Genomic DNA, 11,694 nt, shown 5'->3' with positions numbered 1-11,694 from the left:
AGGATCAAAACCCATGACCTCCATAACTGATTGAAGAAAACCTCATTCCACTCTGTCATAAGCCTTACTCATATCTAATTTAATAAACATATACCAATTTTTCCCTTTCTTTTTTCTCTTTAATTAATGTACAAGTTCACAGGCAATCAGAACATTATCGTAATCAAACGCCCATGAACAAAGACACTCTAGCTCTCTCCAATGATAGAAGGCAAAACAACTTTCAATCTATTTGCTATCACCTTTACAATTAATTTATAGACCATATTACAAAGACTAATGAGCCTATAATCGCTAACTTTTGCATGAGACTTTTTTTCTGGATAAAAGTAATAAAAATATTATTTAAGGAAGCTGGTAAAGAACCTGAATTCAATACACTCAAAACTGATGCTATCATTGAGTCACCAACCACATGCCAATATTTTTGAAAAAATACTGGTGATATGCCATCTGGACTTGGTGCTTTCGAGGGGTTCGTTTGTTGAAGAGCATCCTTCACTTTATCTATAGAATAGACTCTAGTAAGCTGCTCATACATTTGACTGGTCACACTTCCAATTAAAGACTCCGAAAAATCCAAAGATCCACTTGGTTATAAAGAGGTAAATAGAGTTTCAAAGTAATCGAGAATAACCCTATCTCTTCCTTCTGAACCATGCCAAATCCCACTGTCATCTTGTATTTTCAATAACTTATTCTTCCTTCTTTTTTGTGAGGCCTTCATATGGCAATATTGTGAGTTATGATCACCATCCTTAAGCCACAAGGCTTTAGATTTTTGACGCCACATAATTTCATCCCTTTTGTGCCATTTTTACACTTCATTTCTTGCTAAATCATTATCTTCCCTACTAACCACCCTCCCAAAATTCCTCTTTTATGAACCATAGCCAAGTTCTGTTTAGTTTTTTGGAGTTACTGTTGAACACGACCAAAAGACTGCCCATTCCAAACAGTCAACTTATTGCCACATGTTTTAATTAGGTTCATCACTTCACTTATACTAGACTGAGATGTACAGCTACCCTAATTATCTCATATAATTTCCTCACAACTTGTCTCACCCACTCACATGGCCTTAGACTTAAAAAGTTTTTTAGGTCTATAATGATCCACACAATTCCTTCCATATCCACCCAAATAGGCACCATGAGTAACACTAGCGTTAGGAAATAAATGCCACCAAGAAGAGTTAACTAAACATTGATCAAGCCTCTCACTCACACATTGATCTCCTTCCCTATGATTGCACCAAGTAAAAGGATAACCCTTAAAACCCAGATCCCTCAATTCATATACATCAACCACCTCCCTGAAAGATTGAATTTGCTTCTCTAGATGTGGTCTCCCACATTTTTTCTCATGTTGGAACAAAACTTCATTAAAGTCCCCCAATAACAACCACGAACTCCCATTATTATGACACAAAGTCCTAATCAAGTCCCAAGTTCTAACTCACTTAGTAGCATTAGGATTACCATATATTCCAGTAAAGAACTAAGTATTCAAATCATTATATTTAATAATAGCATCAATATGAGAGTTTGAATAATTAATAATAGATAAATCAACTTCTTTCCCCATAACAAAGCCAAACCCCCATTTCGACCATGAACTAATCGGTAAACAATTACAACAACCAAACTTGTACTTACAAAGATTAAATTCACGGTTAGTGAGCCTTGTCTCCTGCAAGAACAAAACATCGAGCCCTTCCCTCTTGATCAGATCATAGAGGATACGAATGCGTTGTGGGTTCCTAAGCCCACAGGTGATCCAACTCATTAATCTCATGTTCCCGGTGGCGTTGGACCTCAGTTGCCGCCGATTGAACTGCTGAATCATCTGCTTTCTCATCCACAGTAGGTGAGATCATAGTATGCTTCTTTAATGAACCTCCACTGAAACAATTAATTTCATCCCTTTCATAACTGACTTTCCTTTTTCACAAAATCCTCAGAGATTGGGTTTCTAAATTTTGAGAATTAGTCATTTTATTCTGCATTGAACCCCATTTCCACTTTTTAGTAATAACACCATCAGGCCTTCAAGTTCCATGGACCACCTCCAACAGACGCCTATCTTGAACATTGGTAGGCCCATTGTCTATATTGTAAGCCATAGAGACCACTAGCCCATTCTCCGGTTGGTCTTTAGAAATCAAGAGTGGGCTTTGCGACTCTTCGAGCCCAACTTCTGAGTCAACATGTAACTTCCCTTCTTCGCGCCTCTCTGCTAAGCTGTCAAGACTTACAGTGGATTGAGACTCCCCACTCTGAAGTTGGATATCCATCTTCTCTTAGTCATGTGCCTCAAAGTTCACATTTTGCATCCCCTTATTCAACTTGGCCGTTGTTTCTTCATCTGTAACTAAATGAACATGTTTACCCTTATCACTTTAAAAAATGATGCTCCCCTATTACCCTTATGGAAATACCTTCGATTGACACCACCGCTGCCTCCCTAGCTATCTTCACCAGAGTTGAACTTCTCCCAAAGATAGATTTTCGTTGAACATTCAGCAATTTTTTAATAGTTTTCCCAATCCCCATAACCAGTGGCTCAAAACCAAGCACCTTATGGAAGTGCACCAACTATAGCATGTTGAGATTTGTTATAAAACCTGTGTTTTATAGTTATAAAATATCCAAGATTTTATTAATAAAGAAATTCAAAACAGATAACAAATCTTTATATGTTTCGGTTCTGAAACTTAACAATTATATTTCTGTTTCTTTACTCAAAACCGAAATGCTCAAGATTCACAGTAGTCACAATATTATCATCTATGTTCACAAAACCAGCAGAATACCAACACAGATCTATACAAGAATATACAACACCTTCCAGATTCAATATAAGTACGAATCAACAAAATAAACCGAGAACAAATATACCAGAAAATTAGCAAGGAAATAAGCATGAACAATGAAATAAGAAAAATAAGTAAAACATAGAAAGAACACACCGAGATACGTGGTTCGACCCTAATGGTCTACATCCATGACAGGAATGGCCTCAGAGATCTTTATTGATAAACCAATAAATCACAGAGAAACCTCAGTTCATGGTGATACAAAACCCTCTCATTTCTCACATAAAAATCACACATATTTCTCACTCAAGAGCAAGCCCTAGAAAAAACCCTAGAACAATCACCCATTTCTCTTCTTCTCTGCCTCTCTGATTTCAGCCAATACAAATAAGTCTGCCATTAGGGTTACAACACATAAGTGAGTATATATATGATGCAATAGATCTGCGACACGTGTCTCACACCCAACGGCTCAGATCATCTCTTCAGATTGCACGGCACATGCTTCTCACGTGCCTGTTTAATGCTGAATTAAAGCTTCAGGGAACCAAATCGAGCCACAGGACCTTCAACACTTAAACACATTAGTAAGCATAGAGAAAAGAAGAAAATGTATTGACATACATATTACAAATCTCCACCTTGGCAAAACATTTACTTGCTTGGTGTTTATAATGACCCTCATCATTGGCTCATTCCTGCACTGTCCCCCTAATGAGGACTGACTCTTGACTCCATACCTACTAAGCTCAGACAGTGTCTGAACTTGGACCATGGGATAGACTTGGTCATCATATCTGAGGGGTTATCCTCAGTTGAGACCTTTTCCACACCTACTACTTTGGATTCTATAACATCTCTTACAAAGTGAAGCCGTATATCCATGTGTTTAGACCTCTCATGAAAAACTTGGTTTTTAGCTAAGTGAAGTGTGCTTTGATTATCACAATGCACTATGATGTTACCACTGAAAATATTTAATTCACTTGCAATCCCTTTTAACCATATGGCCTCTTTAATAGCTTCTGTCAATGCTATATATTCTGCTTCTGTGGTGGACAATGCCACTACAGATTGTAAGTGTGATTTCTAGCTAATAGCCCCCCCAAAAGCAGTAAATACATAATCAGTTAATGACTTCCTAGTATCTATGCTCCTAGCAAAATCAGAGTCTACAAAACCAGCCAATTCACAACCCTCTTTCACATTGTTCCCAAAGGTGAGACCCAAGTTAGTAGTGCCAACCAGGTATCTTAATACCCATTTAATGGCCTGCCAGTGGGTTTTTCCTGAGTTACCCATAAATCTACTAACTACACTCACTGCATAGGTTAGATCAGGCCTAGAACAGACCATTGCATACATTATACTTCCCACCATGCTAGCATAAGGGATTTGTTGCATAAAACTAATATCAGAGTCTGTTTTAGGAGCTTGATCTAAAGACAATTTGAAATGTTGTCCTAAGGGTGTAGCTACATGCTTAACATGTTCCATACCAAATCTATTGAGAATTTTAGAAATGTAATTTTTCTGAGATAAGTAAAGCAAACCAGCATTCCTATCTCTTTCAATTTCCATTCCTAGAATTTTCTTAGCAGGACCCAATTCCTTCATTTCAAATTCTGATTTTAGCATGCTTTTAACTTGATCAATTAAAACAATGTCCTTACAAGCTACCAGCATGTCATCAACATACAATAGGAGATAAACAAATATTCCCTTTTCTTCCTTGTAATAGACACAACTATCATAGCAGCTTCTTTTAAAATCATTATTAATCATGTGTGTATCAAATCTCTTATACCACTGTCTAGGTGATTGTTTGAGACCATATAAAGATTTTTTAAGAAGACACACTTGATTATTTTTAATTTCTTTGGTAAAACCTTCAGGAGGCTGCATATAAATTTCTTCTTCAAGTTCTCCATGCAGAAAAGCAGTTTTAACATCTAACCGTTCTAGATGCAAGTTTTCAAAAGCTGTATAAGCTAGCAGTAGCCTAATGGAGCTGTGTTTAACCACAGGGGAGAAGATTTCATTGAAATCAATTCCTTCCCTCTGTGTAAAACCTTTGGCTACTAATCTAGTCTTATACCTGGTCCCTTCTTCCCCTAGCATGCTTTCCTTTTTCTTATAGATCCACTTGGATCCAACAAGCTTAACCCCTCTAGGTTTAGGCACTAAAACCCAGGTTTTATTTTTATTTAGAAATTCCATTTCCTCATGCATAGTAAGGATCCATTTGGAGGAATCCTTGCTAGCCATTGCCTCTTTATAAGTTTTAGGTTCCTGATAAACTACCTCATCAGCTATTGTTAAGGCATACATAGTTAAATCAGTTTGACCATACCTTATAGGAGGTTTAATGACTCTCTTTTGCCTATCTCTTACTAGATTATAGGAGTTAGCTCCACCTTGAACCATGTCCCCTGAGTACTCTTCCTCAGGGTGACTACTTTCCCCAATTTTAGGTTCAGATTGGACATTTACTTGCTCCACCTCAATCTGAGATCCTCTTGGGGACTTAACAGTTTCTTGGTCTACCCTTTCTCCCTGTACCCGAGCCATTTGTGACTCATTGAAATTCACATCCCTACTCACTATGCTATTGTATCACATCCCTGCTCACTATGCTATTGTATCTTCTTGGTCCATCTACCCACAACTTGTATCCCTTAACACCTTCAAGATACCCTATGAAGATGCACTTAAGTGCTTAAGTGTCCTAGGTTCTAACTTGTCAGTTTTTGAATGTGCATAAGCAACACACCCAAAAACTCTTACGTAGTCATACTTTGGAGGTTTTCCAAACCATAACTCATGAGGAGTTTTAAAACCTATGGCAGATGAAGGACACTTATTAATAAGATGTACAGCAGTAGTGGCAGCTTCTGCCCAAAATGTTTTGGGCAGCCCTAAGTTTGACAACATGCACGTTACCTTTTCTAAGATGGCTCTATTCATTCTTTCAGCTAAGCCATTTTGTTGTGGGGTTTCCCTCACTGTCTTATGTCTAAGAATTCCTTCCTTTTGATAGTACATGTTAAACTCATTTGAGAGAAACTCTAAACCATTGTCAGTCCTTAAGATCTTGAGTTTTCTACCTACTTGGTTTTCCACAAGGGTCTTCCACTCCTTGAACTTTTCAAAGGTGTCACTCTTGTTTTTAAGGATGTAAATCCAAACCTTCCTAGAGTAGTCATCCACTAAAGAGAGAAAATAACTCCCTCCACCATGTGAATTTACTCTTGCTGGTCCCCATAGGTCAGAATGAACATAATCTAGGGTTTGCTTAGTGTTGTGGGTTGCTGACTTAAAACTAACTCTTTTTGCCTTTCCATAAATACAATCTTCACACAAAGGAAAATTTCCTAGGTTTGGATCACTCAGCAGCCCTTGTTTTTGTAATTCTAAAAGGCCCCCTTGACTTACATGCCCAAGCCTCCTATGCCATAGTACAGCTTTGTTCTCTACTATGTTTTGAGTTGGGGATGCTTCCCCAACTATTGTTTTTCCAAGTAGTGTATATAACCCATTTTTTTATTTCTCCTTTCATGATAACTAGGGAACCTTTAGTAATCCTAAGTACCCCTGCCTCAGATTTGAAATAATAACCTGCCAAGTCAAGCATACCAAGAGAAATTAAATTTCTCTTTAATTCAGGTATGAATCTGACCTCACTCAAAACCTTTTCAATTCCATCATGCATTTTAAGTCTAACTGACCCTATTCCCATGACTTTGCAGGCTTTATTGTTACCTAGAATTACATATCCCCCTTCTTGTTCAAAGAATGTCTCAAACCACTCCCTTACTGGACACATATGAAAAGAGCATCCAGAGCAGTGTTTTTGATATCGTACCGTACCAGCCGTACCGGTATCTAGACCGGTACAAAAAAATATGTATTTCGTACCGGTCAAAATACCGGGTGTACCAGCCGGTACGGGACTGTACCGGCCGGTATTCTGGATTTCGGCCGAAATATGTGTTTCGGCCAGTACACAATTTTGAATTTCTGAAGAAAGTTTCAGCCGGTTTTGTTATTATGGCAATTTTTTAATTTATGTGAAAGGTCAAGGTTATTTATGTCATTTAGGCATTTAGGTTTACTTTTAGTTGCTTTTACTTTTAGTCTTTACTGATTCCTCTCCTCTTCCCCGTGAATTGCCTTCTCCTTTGCGCCGTGCAGCTGCAGCCCGTCCTCCTGGAGTCCATCTGCATCATCTCTAATTCTCCATTACAGGTAGCAATAGCATAGATAAAAAGATAATAAATTAATAATTACTACTCATTAAATTGATTAGTTGTTTTTTATATTTTGGCCTATTTCTCTTATTTATTTTTTTTTCTCTTCTCTGATGATCTGATCTTGTTGCCGGCACTGTAATTTTTTTTTCTCCTTCTCTTCTTGGCATGCAGTACACTTGCTAGTTTGCTTGTCCCATTTTACTTGCTGATTTGCTATTGTTTTGGTTGGCCATTCGGATTTGATGATGAAGGTATTTTACATTTCTTTTTTCAAGTTTTAACTTCTTGAATTTTTTTTTAATCTTTATAAGAAATAAAAAAATAATATTTCATGATTTAGCAATAAGAATTAGCAATAAGTATATAAATTTGATATTTAAAAACAAATTATTTTTTAATGACAAAGCTTTTTAAAAAAAAGAGTGCAAAATTTACATGTGTTAGAATTATAATTTATATCTAACATTATTCTTATAAAATATAATTTAAATATTAAATTTATTTCTAAAATTAATCGTTAATATCTCTGATGGATCAAGCTAGCCTATTTTATATTTGTATGCAATGCCAATATATAAAAGAATGTTTAGGAAAAGCTCTGTACGTGTTAAAAAAAGAAAGCAGATATTATAGTTGACTAAACTACAGCAGACAAACAAAAAGAGTAGGTTTAATTTTGTTATTTAAATATCAAATAACAAAAAAAAAAGATTATTGTTACTCTTTAGGTTTTACAACTATATAAATCTATGAGTTATAACAGTTATATTGGTATTCATATGCAGAAATCATGATCATCACCACTCTCATGATCACAGTCATGATCCTAGCGTTTCTTCTATCAGCATAGTTTGTGAAGGGAGCTTAGACTTTGAAAAGGTTGGATCTCTCTCTCTCTCTCTATATATATATACGCATGCATGCATGTATAGAAACTTGAATTTATTGAGGCTAATTAATTTACAAATGACAGCAGTATTTTTTAATCCATTTGATAAATTATGTTAAGTTTCAATCTATTAAGTGTTGAACACTTAAATTTGAATAAGTGTTGAATTATGAGGTTGTTTTATAGGAGTATAAAAATGTCTAGTTGTCAATCAACCGGTGCTACATCTACAACACTTGCTCCTGTAAGATCAGAAGATCCAGCATGGGCCCATGCATGTGCAGTGCCAGGGGCAAGAAATAATACTAAATGTTTATACTGTAATAAAGTAATTAGAGGTGGCGGGATCACTCGATTGAAGTATCATCTAGCTGGGATTCGAGGCAATGTAGAGGCATGTAAAAAGGTCTCTGAAGATGTAAAATGGCAAATGAAGGAGTTGCTTGATGAAATGAAAAGAAGCAAAGAGAAGAAAAGAAAAATAAGCTCAGAGATTGGAGGTGATATAGATTTAACATCTGATGATAGTAATAGTATGGAGGGACAATCTCAGCTTTCAAAAGGTAAGGGGTAGTCAGGAGAATCTGGAACTGGAAAGTCAGTGGGGGGATTGAGTAGATTTTTTGCTCCAAGAACAACTCCTGGGGCCCAACCTTCAATTAAGAGTTCAATGTGTTCAAATGAGATGCTTGTACAAGCAAAGATGGCTGTAGCACGCTGGTGGTATGATTCTAATCTGCCTTTCAATGCGGCTCAATCCAAGTTTTATCAACCAGCTATCGATGCCATGACTGCTATCAGGCCAGGATTTAAGGGCCCTTCTTTATATGAGTTGAGAGGAAATTTGTTAAAGATGGCTATGAATGAGGTTCAAGATTATTTGCAACAAATTAAGAAGGTTTGGAATGACACCGGTTGTACACTAATGGCAGGTGGTTGGACAAATCAGAAGCAACAATCAATAATCAACTTTTTAGTTTATTTTCCGAAAGGTACAATGTTCTTGAAGTCTGTTGATACATCTGGCCTTAGAAAAGATGCTGAAACATTGTTTAATATCTTTGATGAGGTTGTTCAAGAAATTGGAGCTGAGAATCTTGTGCAGTTCATAACGGACAATGATGCAAGTTATAAAGCTGCAGGAAAAAAGTTACAGCAGAAGTATGGCTCTTTCTATTGGTCCCCTTGTGCAGCTCATTGCATAGACTTGATGTTGGAGAATTTTTCTAATCCAAGATATTTTCCCCTTATTGATGATACTATAAAAAAGGCAAAAAAGATAACAAAGTTCATCTATAACCATGGTTGGGTTTTGGCATTGATGAGACAAGAGTTCACCAAAGGTCATGATTTGTGTCGTCCTGCAATTACAAGGTTTGCGACAAATTTTTTAAGTATCCAATGGTTGCTCTTGTTTAAGAAAGAACTGAGACAAATATTTACTTGTGATAAATGGATTGCATCAAGCCATTCTAAAAGTATCATAGGGAAAGAGATAGCTGGGATTGTTTTAGAAGATAAAGAGTTTTGGGCTCAATGTCAATTTATTGTTAAAATTAGTGAGCCTTTGGTTCGTGTTCTACGACTTGTTGACGGGGATGAGAAGCCTGCAATGGGATACTTGTATGATGCAATGGAAAGAGCCAAAGAGAACATAAAAGCAAGATGTAATAACAAAGTTAGTATATTCAGTCCATTCACCAGGATCATTGATTCTAGATGGGATAAGCAGCTTCACAGTCCATTACATGCGGCGGGTTGTCTTCTTAACCCTAGAATCTTCTATAGCCCCAGCTTAAAAAAAAAAATGATGTTGTAAAAGGCTTCAGCAGTTGTGTTATGAAGATGGCACTTGATCCTGATGATCAAGAAAAGATCATTGAAGAACTTGACTCGTATAATAATGCAGTAGGTGAGTTTGGACATGCTTTAGCAATCCGCCAGCGTGATAAGCTTAATCCAGGTATTATCATTTATTAATATCATTTGTTAAATACTATGACTTTGTACTTTAAATTTTATCTTATTTTATTTTACTTGCATTTAATTAATAATTTATAATTGCATTATTGTTATAGTTGCATGGTGGACCCAATTTGGTTGCGAGGTTCCAACGCTTCAAAGGTTTGCTATTCGAGTACTAAGTCAATGTTGTAGTGCAACTGGATGTGAGAGAAACTGGAGTACATTTGATTTTATTCATTCGAAGAAGAGAAATAGATTAGTACATAAACGTTTGAATGACTTAGTATTTGTTCGTTATAACTTGAAGCTGCGAGAGAGGTAAATTTTTTTAATATTAATGTCTTTCACTTTTGAAAATATATATAATATTTTCAATTATATTTGATTTTATTTTGACAGGAGCATAAAAAAGGGAAGAGATGCTTTAAATCCAATCAATCTTGAAAATATTGGCTTGATGGAAGAATGGGTGAGTGAAGAATCTGAGTTTCTTGATGGAGAAGATTTGGATTGGGCAAGTATTGAGGAGCCATTAATCTCACTAAATGAGGAAGACGTTGATAATGTTGGTGTTGATGTTGATGATGGTGGTGACATTGATGAAAATATTTTGATTAACATGTCGAATCTTGATCCTTATTGTCTTTTTGATGAGGATGAGTGATTTTATTTTAATAGTTGGATTAAGAACTTATTTAGTTTGTAACTTAAAACTTAAGACTTGTATTGAGAAGTATTGAGTTTATGACTTATTTTGTTATTATTTTGGAATACAGTTAATGCTTATATATATATAATTTATTCAGGTATAAACTATTCCGAAACGGTGCACGAAAAGGTATCGGTACCGAAATATTATTCCGAAACGGTACACGAAACGGTACCGGTACCAAAATATTTCGTTCCAGTGCCTTGACCGGTACGACTTCCGGTACGGTATTCAAAACTTTGATCCAGAGTCCATTATCCACTCTGTTTTTTAATCAACCTTACTCATTGTGAGTACCTCAGCACTCTCATACCCTTCTAAAACCACAGAGGCATCCCCTGCCTCTTTGGTTTTATTTCCAGAATTATTTTTCCTATCAGGGCAATCTTTCTTAAAATGCCCTTCCTTGTGACAGTGGAAACATTTGAATTGTTTCCCCTTTGACTTAGACCTATATCTCTTATTTTCATTTTGCCCTTCCTTTCTCTCTTTTCTGTTCTAGCCCTAACAGACAAGCCTTCCCCATGATTCTGTTTGGTATCTCCCCTACTTTTGAAGTTCCCTTGTATGAAGTACAGATTGTACTTCATCAAGTGTCAAAGAGTCCCTACCATACATCATGGTTTCTTTTAGACTTATGTATGATGAGTCCAAAGAACTCATCAAGAGGATGGCCTGATCCTCATCCTCCACCTTAATGTCTATATTAGCTAAGTCTAATATGATTTTGTTGAACGCATCTAGGTGCTGTCCTATTGGAGTCCCAGGGGTCATCTTGAAGGTATATAGTTTTTTTTTTCTTGTGTAATCTATTTGCTAAAGACTTTGTCATATATAGGTTTTCTAATTTCAGCTAAATGCCTGCAGCCATCTCTCTCAGGACTTTATCCCCAAGAGAGAGGATTAGGGCACTATGGGCTTTCTGGAGAATGTCCTTCTGGACAAGCCCCTTATCTTCCTCTTTCAAGGAAGAGCCCTTCTGTTTCTCACATAGGAGAGCATCCTGCAGTCCATGTTGGACTAGCAGTGCTCTCATCTTGATTCTCCATAGGCCAAAATC

General features: G+C 36.5%; 1 protein-coding gene across 1 annotated transcript; it reads left to right on the top strand.

The window, feature by feature from the left end:
- Positions 1–8,663: 8,663 nt before the first annotated feature.
- Positions 8,664–11,413, top strand: LOC122316246. The gene is made up of 5 exons (XM_043132776.1): positions 8,664–9,627; positions 9,783–9,923; positions 10,039–10,243; positions 10,325–10,515; positions 11,379–11,413. The coding sequence occupies exons 1-5, from the start codon at positions 8,664–8,666 to the stop codon at positions 11,411–11,413; spliced, it is 1,536 nt and encodes a 511-aa protein (XP_042988710.1).
- Positions 11,414–11,694: the final 281 nt, after the last annotated feature.

This window comes from Carya illinoinensis, chromosome 7, assembly GCF_018687715.1.
Source record: "Carya illinoinensis cultivar Pawnee chromosome 7, C.illinoinensisPawnee_v1, whole genome shotgun sequence".
NCBI lineage: Eukaryota > Viridiplantae > Streptophyta > Magnoliopsida > Fagales > Juglandaceae > Carya > Carya illinoinensis.
This window is presented reverse-complemented; position numbering and strand designations above follow the sequence as displayed.